The 15404-nt window shown below is 47.8% G+C and overlaps 1 protein-coding gene across 2 annotated transcripts in view; it reads right to left on the minus strand.

Annotated features, from left to right (window-relative positions):
• nova2 (NOVA alternative splicing regulator 2) overlaps positions 1 to 15404 on the minus strand; it is a 49187-nt gene that overhangs the window by 21434 nt on the left and 12349 nt on the right. For both annotated transcript variants that reach the window (XM_079559734.1, XM_079559733.1), the window contains one exon: positions 7966 to 8109. In XM_079559734.1, coding sequence (XP_079415860.1) covers positions 7966 to 8109 — 144 coding nt within the window. The remainder of the gene's footprint in view (positions 1 to 7965; positions 8110 to 15404) is intronic.

A 15404-nucleotide genomic window follows, 5' to 3' on the forward strand; every position in this document is an offset into this window, starting at 1 on the left:
AGTCTGCCCTTCTCATGGCCAGGCTAAAGCATTTGAGAACAGCCTCCACCCCATGTTTGCTTTAGTGCCAGTGTCCTGCAGATGTGGTCAGACAGAAGGGACCCCCACTGCCCCTCCTCTGCCCCCCCTCACATGACCCGGTCAAAGAGCCTATTGTCATGGCGCTGCTGTGCAGCCTTTGTGTTTGACAGTTGGAACACTCGGGCTGCTGCCCATTCTTTTATTATTCACTTTCTCCTGGGACCCCACCCCCACCCTTTACAGAATGACTGGGCCCTCACCTTCTACACCCAGAGCAGTTCAGGCGACATGCGATGTGCAACCTTACAATCTCCACATGAACTCCAATGGTTCCATGTTAAACTATATGAACTGGTCCACAGTGAGTGCAGGGCTCCGTGCTGGAGGACACATTATTGTTACATGTTTGCTCTCGTAACATATGAACTTTCTCTCAGTTGCCTGATTTTCATAAGAAGGTGTCTGATTATTGTTCTTAATCCAAACATGAATAGGTTTGATTTTACACAAACCAAATATAATTCTTATTATTCTTTTGTTTCTAATTCCGGATCTCAGTGGGACCCTCTTGTATATGTTTTGCGTAGTGAGGTAAGCCCTGCTGACACTGCGGTGTCCCTCAGCTGGTCGCTGTTGGCGAGAGGACGAGTGGACAACAGAACCCGAGGAGAGAGCATGGATCAGCGCGGGGCCGTCCTGCTGCTGCGCTGTGGGTTATGGCCGGTCCCTCTGGGGCCCTCAGCGCGTCCTGATTAAAAGTCTAAACACGCGGAGTGGAGATGGAGGCTATTGATCTGCGGTGTGTGCGTCTGAATGAGCAGGACCAATGCATTAGTCTAAACAAGCACGGTCTTACTTCGATGGACGGCATTAGAGAGATTGCATTTTACATTATTACAGTCCGTCCAGTCAGAGCAGATCAGAGCAGAACTTGGTCATGTCATTATATGTATGTATATATGTTCTTCATGTCCATGAATTCCTGTTATGGACACAATCTTGAGCAACTGTACTCACAGTATTTGACTTTGGGCCCATTATTTCCTTAAAGCAGGATCTCTAACCTGTTTTCTTCCCTGGTTACCTTTGTGAAATAAAACAGCAGTGCTTGTGCTTAGAAGATACATGAATAACTTTGGGACTTAAGGACAGTGAGTCACCAAGGTGATATTTCAACAGAAAGAAAGAAATCCATTTAGAAGCCTCTAATACTTGACTGTATTTACTGCACAGTCAAGTATATTTTTAAGTGTTAGCAGATTGAGTAAAATGTGTTCATGACAGAGTCATGTGGGCCATAGCGACAAAATGCATCTATAAATGTAAATGTGACTTCACATGAGCTGTTTCACGAAGACAGAAACCACCTTGACTCATGAAGCGTATGTAGAAATGTAGACAGTCTTTGGGCGCTCTTGTCCAGTGAGAGGACCAGGGGGGGGGGGGGGGGGGGGGGGGGGGGGGGGGGGGGGGGGGGGGGGGGGGGGGCAGGAGACAGGACTCTCCTCTTAAATACCTGACGCAAGAAAGAAGAGAACAGACTTTTCTGTTTGCAAAGGAAGAAATGAATCTGTCTCTCTCATACAGTTACATTGCGGTTCTCAGTCATTTCAGCTTCATATTGCACAACATTAATAATAAAGAAACGATCAAAACATGCTGTAAATATTTACACTGTTCAAACACATGTGCACCGTGCATCATGTGACATCTGTGACATCTGTGCTCTGCTGCTCCTGCTGCATTTACAAAGTGCTTTTTTATGTTCCTAAGAAGTTCCCAACAGGTCAACATGTTTTAAATCACACACCTCATTTATACATAAATAAAATGAAAATCAAAGTGAAAGTATTCTAAGTGTACAGAATGCAGTACTCTGCCTGGATAAAGTAATGGAATACATTTCAAAATACATTTCAAGTCGAGTATTCAGGATTCTGTAATGAAACACTATTTCACAGTATTGTCCCTCCCCACTGACACTCAGCTCTCTCACAGACTGACATCCCCAGGTTATGGTCCAGCACTGTACGAGAGAAAGGGGAATGTTTTGGTTTCCGTCTCGGAGCGGGGGCTTAGAGCCGTAAGAGGCTTATGGCAGAATTCGGCCATGTTGATGGAGGCTGCGTCGGGACATTACAGGACTAGAAGTGCAATCAGAGCAGGGATTAGAGGAGGACTCAAAATGGTGGCCCGGACGCCAGCTGTGACCAGGAGAGAGGAGACATCTCGAGGAGTGACCAGAGATCAACCCATCAGAGATCCACCCAACAGAGATCAACCCATCAGAGATCCACCCAACAGAGATCAACCCACCAGAGATCAACCCGCCAGAGATCCACCCAACAGAGATCAACCCATCAGAGATCAACCCGCCAGAGATTAACCCACCAGAGATCAACCCGCCAGAGATCCACCCAACAGAGATCAACCAACCAGAGATAAAACAGACCAGAGATCAACCCGCCAGAGATTAACCCACCAGAGATCAACCAACCAGAGATAAAACAGACCAGAGATCACAAACATCACCAAAGACCACAACCACCAGAGATCAACCAACCAGAGATAAAACAGACCAGAGATCAACCAACCAGAGATCAACCAACCAGAGATAAAACAGACCAGAGATCAACCCACCAGAGATCAACCAACCAGAGATCAACCAACCAGAGATAAAACAGACCAGAGATCACAAACATCACCAAAGACCACAACCACCAGAGACCTCAAACACCAGAGACCTCAACCACCAGAGACCGCAACCACCAAAGACCACAACCACCAGAGACCTCAACCACCAGAGACCACAACCACCAGAAACCACAACCACCAGAGACCACAACCACCAGAGACCTCAAACACCAGAGACCTCAACCACCAGAGACCACAACCACCAAAGACCACAACCACCAGAGACCTCAACCACCAAAGATCACAACCACCAGAGACTGCAAACACCAGAGACCTCAACCATCAGAGACCACAAACACCAGAGACCACAACCACCAAAGATCACAACCACCAGAGACCACAACCACCAGAGACCTCAACCATCAGAGACCGCAACCACCAGAGACCTCAACCATCAGAGACCGCAACCACCAGAGACCTCAACCACAAGAGACCGCAACCACCAGAGACCTCAACCACCAGAGACCACAGCCACCAAAGACTGCAAACACCAGAGACCACAAACACCAGAGACCGCAACCACCAGAGACTTCAACCACCAGAGACCACAAACATCAGAGACCTCAAACACCAGAGACCTCAACCATCAGAGACCACAAACACCAGAGACCGCAACCACCTGAGACTTCAACCACCAGAGACCTCAACCATCAGAGACCACAACCACCAGAGACCGCAACCACCAGAGACCATAAACACGAGAGACCACAACCACCAGAGACCTCAACCACCAGAGACCACAGCCACCAAAGACTGCAAACACCAGAGACCACAACCACCAGAGACCTCAACCATCAGAGACCACAAACATCAGAGACCTCAACCATCAGAGACCACAACCACCAGAGACCTCAACCACCAGAGACTGCAAACACCAGAGACTTCAACCACCAGAGACCTCAACCATCAGAGACCACAAACACCAGAGACCGCAACCACCTGAGACTTCAACCACCAGAGACCTCAACCATCAGAGACCACAAACATCAGAGACCTCAACCATCAGAGACCACAACCACCAGAGACCGCAACCACCAGAGACCATAAACACGAGAGACCACAACCACCAGAGACCACAACCACCAAAGACCACAACCACCAGAGACCACAACCATCAGAGACCGCAACCACCAGAGACCACAACCACCAGAGACCATAAACACAAGAGACCTCAACCACCAGAGACCTCAACGACCAAAGACCTCAACCACCAAAGACCTCAACCAACAAAGACCGCAACCACCAGAGACCACAACCACCAAAGACCACAACCACCAGAGACCACAACCACCAAAGACCACAACCACCAAAGACCTCAACCACAAGAGACCTCAACCATCAGAGATCAACCCATCAAGTGATATTTGGTCTCCAAACCAGTATGTTGCCAAAGTGTTTCCACATTTCTACATTTGCTTGCTGAGTCACAAGTTCTCATTTTATTCTGAACGTACACAGACCACAAACAATTAGGTAAATACAATAAAGAATGACAAATAAACTCAAGTTATTGTGTATTTGTGTTGCGTATCCACTGAACTCCACCTCAGTCACATATCTACATGTGGAAAGACGGAGAAACAAATGCATTCTCACGATATTGCATATGAAAATTAAAAGACAGCATACAATGCACGAACCTCGCCCACCTACGTGATACGATGTCGACTATCCTGATACATCACATGGACAGCAAGTCATGTCTCCGTCATTTGCACTATAGACATTTGTCACATTTCATCCTCAAGAAGCCTGTCTAGTCAATACACTTGAATCACCCCTTAACTTTCAAAACTCCTCTCTTAAACTGTGCAGAGAAATATATCGACGGGTTTAAACTCGTCCATTTTTTGCAAAATGTGTTGCGCAGACACAGCACCCCCTTCAGATTGGCAGGGGCATTGCACTATTTACAAATATTTTTCATTTTTTGGCGGCGAAAAAGGCACAGAATGGGAGGGAGCACTGAGTGAACGAGCCCAGGTCAGTGTGCATGGAGACAATGGTTCAATGGTTGCTGTCCGAGATGAGTGCGGAGTGCGCACCGTATGTGACCCAGCCACAGGTCAGCGTGAGCGGGCAGAGCAGACGAGGACGGGGCCGGAGCTGGTTAGGACAGCTGTCTCATGAATATCACATGTACAAGCGCTGTTTGTTTACCATCACCAACAAGCCGCGGTGTTCTCCCCAAACCCTCGGGTACAAACGCGCCTCTGTGGATGGCCCCAAGGCTTAGATATTATTCGGTCTGCTCTTCCTGCCAGTGCAGTAGTGTTAGCGTCTGAACACAAACGCAGAGGCCTGCTGTGCCGGGAGATCCGCCGCCACTGCATCCACGAACAGGTGGCATGTGGAGAGGGGGAGGTCAGGCAAGGTCACCCGTTGCGCAGCACTTCCTCCGCTATACTCCAGAGCACGGACCGGCCCCACATTCACTCCACTGTCACCAGACGAACACAGCGGAGGCTCTGAGCGAAGCAGCTGCACACTCACCGGTCCATTATTACCAGGCGCACCTGGGACACTCCTCATGGACACTTAGAAACACTTGGTTTTAGTGTCGGACAATCTGGGATAAGTGCTCTGTGGTGTCTGAGGAACCTTTGCTCCCCTTGGTGCCTGAATTCTTTATATGAAATGTATTTATTACAGAGCAGACAGGGCCAGATTGGTAGAACAGTGCATAGTATGATTAGCACAGAAATATTCATCTGGTGAGGCTCTGGTTGGAACGTTTACTGAGATATCGGCTGGTTATTGGATCAAGCGCACCTTGTTTTTTATTTTACTTTGTCTTGTGGCCAAGCGGGTCAGCTTCAATCAACTGGGTCATGTGTCATTTTCTCCTCAAAAATGCTGTTCTATGGTTTTCTGTTTCTGAAACTGTGTCGTTAGAAAGGGTCAGACCAAGGTCGTTCAGTGTAATATGTGGAGCAGTGAAACTAAAACAGGACGTGTGTTAAAAATATCACAGTTGATCATTTCATCATTTCCAATGATGAACCATTGAAAATGGAATTGTCTGAGTTTTTGTGTAGTGTCTGTAACGGGACGTTTATGGGCGATGCCACACATGACACATACTGCAGGTTATGGTTGTTCTATCGTTTCACACGGGGGCCATTCATGAAAAGCAAAATAAGGATTGTGTGGTGCATTATCAAAAACAGACAAACCCTAATAGTATTTGAACAGTATTAGGGTAAGGGTTGCGTCTGCGGGGACGCTCCAGTTCTAAAAGGGATAAACACATTCCTTTCATCTTGAAGACTGTAACGCTCTGTGCTCTACGCTCGTCGACGTGCACATTCTTTATTACCTTTAATTGCAGCTGACTCAAAAGCACAAGTAATAAAATATGTTGATTTTTAAATCTGTAACCTGTGTTTTTAATGTTAAACTCCACCCACTTACTGTCACCTGATTGGTCTAAATGTCTAATCCACTGTTAGATTTCCAAATGGATTTATTGTGAGACTGAACATTCAGGTCTCCTGACAGTCCAGCGGCTGCAGAACAAGGTGATAATAATATTCTTATGAGATCTATGGAGCCAGTGTCTTTTTTTCCGTAAGTAAATTGTCAGATCATCTTTTAGGGGCATTTCTAAAGTAAGAGCGGCCCAGAATGTTAGCTTGTGAGGTTGGTGCCCGGACACTAACACAGGAGGGTGTGTATATGTGTTCTATAGGAGCAGATTTATACTGAGGAAACATCTAAGGCGTCATTGAAGAGCGCTCTGCTTTCTTTGGAGCGCCGCAGGTCTCAGCTGTGAGCAGAGGAAGTCTCGGCAGAATGAGGCTCTGTGGCTCCTGAGTGCGGCCCCTGTGTCGGCCCCTGCAGCAGGTGGTCCTTTTGATTGTGGCTCAGGAAGGAGGCAGCCGCATTAGCATACAGATGCCCGGGGCGGAGGCAGCTCGGGGAGGCTCTCGGCCTCTCTCGGCCCCCGTACCCAGGGAGAACTGCTCTGATCACTGCCGGACCTGTATGTGCACACTCTCACAGAGACAACGCTGACATCAGAGCGTCTGCAGGTGCTAAAGACACACACAGGGGCCCAAGGCTGACCAGACAAAACTCAACAGACAAGCTACAAGACCAACAAACTGGTCCAAATGAGTTTGACTGAGTGAACCCTCCACGGTTCTGAAGGGGCCGACTGTCAAATACTGTATAAACCACCTGGTTCTAGCTGACGCCCTATCCCAGATGTATTTGAGGGACTCTATTTTAACACAGTCACTAAACCCTATCGACTCTTATTTGGTGAACTCCGGACACCGCGGACCTGCCTCTCTCACTGTTTTCTGAATCAGTGATGTCATACACAAATCAACTAATGACACAGTGAGATGCAGATGGTCTCGCTTTGTCTTTTAAACATTCGGCAGGCTAATCGAGCAGCAGAAAGAAAGTTTGGAGTGAGCGAGTAGCGGAGGCTAAATACAGGCTAAAAGCTCGATGGCCACAGCCAGAGGAACGAGTTCACAAATGAGAGCTTGAAAAACATGCTGCCGGGAGAGGCTTATCAATGGTGCAGTTACTCCTCCGTGCCCAGGTAGTTGCCAAGGCGATTGTTCAGAAGTGACACCGAGGATGAAGATTTCAATAGATTTAGTGATCTGGAGTGAGAGGGAGAGTTTGGCATGTTCTTTATGCTATAGTTATCTAAACTGTTTATGTGACGTTAACAGACCAGACACTTATTTAGTCTGTTGTTTATGCTTCATGTAGCTAACCACCAATGTGTTATAATAGTATACTGTACGCCTAATCAGCCTGTTATTTTTTCTTCTTCATTACACATTTTTTGGCTGGTGCGTCTTATACTCCGGAGCGACCTATAGTCCGGAAAATACAGTATACTAAAGACAGGCCCATCACTTTTGGAGCAGCTCGTTGAAAATCTTGGTGATATTTGGTGATATCATATATTATGCCACTCGTGTACATATGGCCTCTTATTCTAAAGGACCCGATTCTTTTCTTGTAATGGAATAAAGATTTGTCCTTCAGTGCATTGTAAGAGCAGATGTTGGAAATGCGTTTGGAAAGATAGGAATTAGCTTGTACCACCTATAACATTTTAAACTTTACCCTCTCTTAAACTCTGCAGACTTTACATACTTTCCTAAATGTACTTTAAAAGGTGAGCAACAGACAATAAGCGGCTACATTGGGGGCCGCTGTTGCATTGTGGGCCCTGTGTGAGTGTGGCGGTGAGGGGGGCTGATGGTGGCGGGGTCTTACCGGGGTAGAAGTCTTTGGACTTGGACAGCTTAATGGTGGCCCCAGTTTCCTTCTGCAGCTGTACGATGGTCTGGCCCCCCTTCCCGATGATGGAGCCTGCCGCGTAGCTGGGGATCAGCACTTTGAGGAAATACTCGCCTTCCTCTGAAACAGGAAACAGGAAGTGAGGAGCGGCGCAGCGAAGGACACACAAACACACGGTGATCAGCCTGTGCGGAGATGAAGGGTTAAAGAATGAGGAGATGATGGCTAGGATCATTTCACTTTGGGATCCGGGAAATTGATGTTTGAAATCCATCGAGTTGCAGGAGTCAATTCAGCGTCCAAGTCACAGAAGCAGTAACATATGAGCTGCCTTTTCTTACAAACCAGATCTGAGTCTCAAATGTTCATTTCTAAGGTTAAGTATTGGATGTACCATATGTACCAGAGTATGTGTGAGCGAAGGAATGTGTTGTACTGTACGTGTGTGTTTGAAAATACATTTTGCATTAATAATAATATGTTATTATTGTAAGTTGTGTAGAAAGGCCTGACCTTGAGCTGTGAATTAGCACTATCTAAAAGCTCTTTATGCGTCACATCAGCTGCAAACTGAATCCTTATAGAACACTGTGCTATAGTTGAGCCACATCACAGCTGTTTCATAATAAACTTTAGGCGAGATGCTGGAGGGAACAGGAATAAAGATACTGTAGTCATTTAGAAATATTCATTTGAAACTGTCCTTGTAGATTACTGACAAAAACATGAGAAAAATGATGTAGCAACTGTCAGATTAATTTTATATTTTCATTTTCATTGTAAAAAAAACAAAAACAAACAAACAAATAAAATAGTTTGTGGTGACAATCTGTCTGTTTATGGGCTTGTTTCACTGACATATCAGACACACTCATACTTTCATTCAAATGAATGTTTTTATTTAGGGGTTGTGGGGAAAAGGTCTTTAAAGCAGTACTAAGTAACTCATGCCCCTAGAGGCCAGAAGCACCACAGCAGGTGTTGTAGCATGTTGTGTTTTTTTACTCAGTAATTGTCCATCAGAGTAAATACTACGCTGACAGAAAAGACAAAGGGACAGAGGGATATTGTTCATCCAATTACACAATGGAGATCATTTTTTTCTCTCAAACTTGGCTGTAAATACTGTTTAAGTGGCGCAAGCCCACAATTAGCTTTGCCCGTTAGCCTGCTAGCTTCTTCTTCGTGATTTCATTAGTGTGTATTGGTGACTCCGACCTGGTGGCATATAAAGTTGCAATTGTGGTTTTCTGACCAGAGACACCAGGGGGAGATGAAAGACCCCCCAGTCATCCCGTTAACACTTGTATCACCCCCACAGGGACTACGGAAAGGATTTAATAAGGTAAACAAGTTACTTAGTTCTGCTTTAAGTACAAAACTGTGGCCCCAAATGAGAGAAATGTATCTTGTTTTTACATAATCTCATCCTAAAGAACTGACTTGGAAATACAACTGTTGTGCAGCAAACACCTCTGTCTCACTGGTTTGTGTCAGTTCATCAACGATCACATTCTGGACCCGCTCAACGTCGCTGAAAACCAACCAGACTTGGCGGAGACATTCAGGCGGCGTAAAAATTAATGGAAATGGATGATTTTGCCACGTCCAAAACAACATGGCTCAACAGCGCCCCCTCAAAGTTGATCCCTATTCAAATCTGGACATGCACTTTTTGACATAGGCCAAAACCGTCGGTTGTGAAAGTCAAGACAAACCAAAACTGAATCGGAGCGCCACGCCCAGACGCACAGGAAGTCGGCCAAATCCAGAATCCAGAATTTTGACTAATCTTATGTTTTAACGAACAGATCACACTTGGCGCAACTTCACCACAGTACAGCGCCACCTATCTATAGTTTGAACATTTTAGTTTGTACGATTTGTATGAAACATTGCAGGTATATTCTACAAGATAAAACAGATCGAAAAATATGCAAGTCATGTCAGGTTTTCTAAGATGTGGGCGTGGCCAATGCATATGTCTCTCCAAAAGCATATTTTCCTGTAGAATTCAAACATGCAAAGATCTATGATGATATATCACTGATGCACTGGCCCAAACTGGACAGAACACACTCATTAGCCGGTCCACTTGCTAACGAGGCCCAGTTTGAGCGATTTGTAAGAGACGTTGCAGGTATACTGTACACAAAAAACAAAAAACAAAAAATATCTTACAGTTATAGGATGTTTTGATAGATGTGGGCGTGGCCACCTCTATGCGTGCACATTTATAATTCGCATGTGCCATGTCAGATTGAGTTGGAAATGTAATCACTTATAAACTGGATGAAAATGAATCCATTCCCATGACATCAGTGACGGGCCATGCTATAGCGCCCCCTAAAACACGGATAAGGCCAGTGTGAATTGTGAGGCTGGGGACGAACATGATTCCGGTCGGTTGCAACACCGGGTGTGGGCAAGAGCGTGACGGGGGCAGGCGTGCAGAAGAGAGTTGCCCCAAAGGGCAAGGGCCTCTATTGTCGCTTGCAGCTTTAATTTTATTTCTTTTCTCTTCTGCAGAAAGATCTATTTCATTTTGTAATGCAAGAATGAGACTAAACATTCATAGGGATTTGTGTGCACTAACTATGCTTATAGTCAGAAAACATCTGAAAAGAGTGAACAATTTTGGGATTGCCTTAACAAGCTCCTGTCCTCATGACAAAGGGCCATCTGTATCTACAGAAGGTATGCACATTTCAAATCTACATTGAAACAGATCCATCATCATTGCACAGTGAGAGGCTCTTGCCGTGATAAACAGGGCAAAAGGAAAGCTCCACTGTTCATCAGCTGAAAACTGAGGTCAACACACACGGCGCTGTAGGAAGGAAGGTCAATCAGATTTAACATGAAGAAACAGCGTTTAGCCTGGTGAGACCAGAATGACAGTAGGTGAGTTTCATGATTCATAATCCTAATGCAGAACCGCTCATAACGCTGCATCAATGGCAGGCGCCCTTCACTGATTGGTTTACTCTGCTTCCTGTTTGCCCGTGTTTGTACCGCTGTGGAAATGTAGCTAAGCTATGGGCTAGTAGATGTTCCCATGAACAAGTGGGAAATCAGTGGCACAAAGGTGATCTAAATGAGTCATCAATGTCAGAGATATGAATAAAGTTTTGAGTGGGTTGACGGTGAAAGTGAACCTTTCAGTGGGATCACAGTAAACAACAACTTTAGGGAAGATACAGGAAACAGAATTCTGAAAGGTTTCCTGGACTATATGAATATGTCAATATCAAATCTAATTTCTCCTTTTGATTTTGATGAAAAGTGGAAATCTGCTATGGCTGTTACTTAGTAGTGTGTCGCCATGGTTACTGACCTTCAAGCAAAACTGATCAATTTCTAGATTGTTTTTCTTTTATTTCTAATCAATTTTCCAACCGTGACCCGAGCGAACACTTTGCTGCTCTGCACTGGTCCATGTGTGAAGCCGAATGTGGGACGGTGGAGTGTGCAGCAGGTCTGGCCCACTTCACTGAGGACAGATATTAATAACCCGCTGCATTAATAAGAGCAGGGAATTACAGCATCCAGCCTCAAACTCAGCACATGCTCACAGAGGGGCCCCCACAGCGGCCCCCACGGCACGGCATGACTCACCGCCACACCCCCGCTGCCACACGCCGACGCTGAAGCGGTGCGTGTGTGCGTAACAGCAGGCTGCTACACGTGGCTAACGCTACGAGAGCTGGGAGAGCGTGCGATCAGAACTCACTCCAAAGTCTGTTCCAACGCCATTCATGGGTTTAGTCACATGACCCTTTCCTGCTCTGGACACACTGTAGACAACTTTTCCATCCGAGAAATACAAAGAGGTGTGATATTTTCAGCAGCAATGGTTCGAATTTTACATTCACTCGACAGAAACCCTCTGTAGTGTTTCACAGCTCTTTTGTTTTGAATACTTTTATATTGTTCTTTGTCTGAAAGATCTCTGGAATTGCCCAAAAATTATGAATATATTTTTCTACAAAATAAACATACAGAAACAAGCACCCACACTGCCCCCACACTGCCCCCACACTGCCCTCACACTGCCCTCACACTGCCCCCACACTGCCCTCACACTGCCCTCACACTGCCCCCACACTGCCCTCACACTGCCCTCACACTGCTCCCACACTGCCCTCACACTGCCCCCACACTGCCCTCACACTGCCCTCACACTGCCCTCACACTGCCCCCACACTGCCCTCACACTGCCCTCACACTGCTCCCACACTGCACCCTCACTGCCCTCACACTGCCCTCACACTGCCCCCACACTGCCCTCACACTGCCCCCTCACTGCTCCCACAGTGCCCCCACACTGCACCCTCACTGCCCTCACACTGCCCCCACACTGCCCCCATGCTGCCCCCACACTGCTCCCACACTGCCCTCACACTGCCCCCACACTGCCCTCACACTGCCCTCACACTGCTCCCACACTGCCCCCTCACGGCCCTCACTGCCCCCTCACTGCCCCCACGCTGCCCTCACACTGCTCCCATACTGCCCCCATGCTGCCCCCACACTGCTCCCACACTGCCCCTACACTGCCCTCACACTGCTCCCACACTGCTCCCACACTGTCCCCACACTGCTCCCACACTGCCCCCATGCTGCCCCCACACTGCTCCCACACTGTCCCCACACTGCCCTCAGACTGTCCCCACACTGCTCCCACACTGCCCCCACACTGCTCCCACACAGCTTCCACACTGCCCTCACACTGTCCCCACACTGCCCTCACTCTGCTCCCACACTGCTCCCACACTGCCCCCACACTGCCCCCACACTGCTCCCACACTGCTCTCACACTGCCCCCACACTTCCCCCACACTGCCCTCACACTGCTCCCACACTGCCCCCACACTGCCCCCACACTGCCCCCACACTGCCCCCACACTGCACCCTCACTGCCCCCACACTGCCCCCACACTGCCCTCACACTGCTCCCACACTGCCCTCACACTGCCCCCTCACTGCCCCCACACTGCCCCCACACTGCCCCCACACTGCCCCCACACTGCCCTCACACTGCCCCCTCACTGCCCCCACACTGCCCCCACACTGCCCTCACACTGCACCCACACTGCCCTCACACTGCACCCACACTGCCCCCTCACTGCCCCCACACTGCCCCCACACTGCCCCCACACTGCCCTCACACTGCACCCACACTGCCCCCTCACTGCCCCCACACTGCCCTCAGACTGTCCCCACACTGCTCCCACACTGCCCCCTCACTGCTCCCACACTGTCCCCACACTGCCCCCACACTGCCCTCACACTGCTCCCACACTGCCCCCACACTGCCCCCACACTGCCCTCACACTGCCCCCACACTGCCCCCACACTGCCCTCACACTGCACCCACACTGCCCCCTCACTGCCCCCACACTGCCCCCACACTGCCCTCACACAGCTCCCACACTGCCCCCACACTGCCCTCACACTGCCCCCACACTGCCCCCTCACTGCCCCCACACTGCCCCCACACTGCCCCCACACTGCCCCCTCACTGCCCCCACACTGCCCCCACACTGCCCTCACACAGCTCCCACACTGCTCTGTGGAGAACTGCTCAGTGTTGCAGAGATGTAGGCGGCAGCCAAAGCCCTGCGGGTCACCCAAACTAACTGTAGAAAAGTAAAGTTTGGAATAATAGTCTGTTAGAGATTCTCTTTTGGTTTTGCTCCTGGGAGTTTGTGCACAGACTTTACATAACCTCCCGACCACTTAAGGAGAGATACTTTTCTACAGAGAAAATTTTTTTCGAGAAAAAATTGAGAAGTCGATTTTCCATCTTCAGGAAAGCATTTTGGTCGGTGTAAAAAATGAGATCACGTTTTAACCTCTTAACCCCCGCCTTAACCACGAACATTTTCTCCAGTTCAGCATTACCCAAATCTAAAAGCTTCTTGACCTGAGAGCTTACAGCCTGTAGGCCTGTGTCGCGCCTCACTTGGAAGCTACGACCTAAACTCTTTTTGTTTTGCGTTGTTGTTACACTTTGGTCATGTTTGTGTGGCTTCATCAGTGACGTCACTGTGGGAGCGTGAAGGAGCACGTTTCAGCTAAAAGTGGAGATGGACAAATATTTCGCCACAGAATCCTCGGCTTAACCAAAAGTATCATAAGACAGTGTGAGCTCAAAGGTCAGGCCGAGGTCACACACACACACACACACACTGACACAATGACCACGAGGCATGCCCACAACAAATAATCCCCCGTCCACCACAACAGGGCCCGGAGTAAACAGCGCGATGTTGCTAAGGCCCTGGCGGGGCCGCCAAGCCCAGAATAGGTGCAGTGTGCCCGGGACGGAGGCTCAAATCCGGGGATCTGGTGTCCACACTGCAGGGCCAGGCCGGGGCATAGGGCTGGAGCTGGGGGTGGGGGGGGTCTCCCTGACAGGGCACAATGATGAAGTGCATTCATATAATATCACAGGGTTCAGTTAACCCGCTCAGCTTTTGTCCATATCTTTTTTCCCCAATGAAAGTGAAGCGCCTTCATAAAGGATCAATAAGGGCTGTAAGATTTGTTTTTGACACTGATACCTGGTTTTCGATACTGATACCTCGACGATACTTTTTCCATCACCAATACTAAATTATTTGTTATCTAGAAGCAGAAAACAGAACAGCAGTGTGTGGACGATCTGCACATTTACAATGTCAAGTAATGTGTGGGAAAAGGAGGAATGGCACTTTTATTGCTAATGTCGTGTGAGAGAAGAACACGAGAGTCTGCCTCTGTTTTATAGAAGGAAACACTGTTCAGACGCAGAAAAATATTAGCGTCGAAGTCATCGTTCTGCTTGATTACAAAAGCTCGTTGTCTCCGCTTTTTGATTTCACCTACTTTCTACGGACGATTACTAAAGAACGGAAAGAGGTACAAAGAAAGCTTTTTTTAGATGAAAGAAGAGTCTAATCTTTCTCTTGGTGTTGACATAGACCAAGAACTCCATTTTCTGTCAAAATCCTGAGAAACCTCTGGCAGTGGAGAGCTCTCTGATTTCAAAATGTCTGGCAGTCAATGAGAAAAATTATTAAAAATGGGTCAAGCATTGGGCAAAAACATAATACAGAAAAAAAGAGCAACATTGTGGGGAAATAATAAACCTGGATCTAAAGAGAGAAGTAAGTTCAGTGCTTTCGATACCTTTATTTTTTCCATACTGGTAGTTCCTAAACTTTTTTCCAACACTATAACGTAGTGTGTCTAAGGCACTCAATAAGGCTGTCAAAAAGCATCCAAACTGTACTGCGGTCACATGACGAGGGGCCCCGCCCGAAACTCAAACTGTGGACCCCGGTCACGACTGACTCCACACCCGTCCTCTTTTGGCTGGAAGTCCTCTCTACTGACCAACACCGTGTTTTTGAAGATTGTTTCCACTT

This window comes from Gobius niger (genome assembly GCF_951799975.1).
Source record: "Gobius niger genome assembly, chromosome: 1".
Classification (NCBI taxonomy): Eukaryota; Metazoa; Chordata; class Actinopteri; order Gobiiformes; family Gobiidae; genus Gobius; species Gobius niger.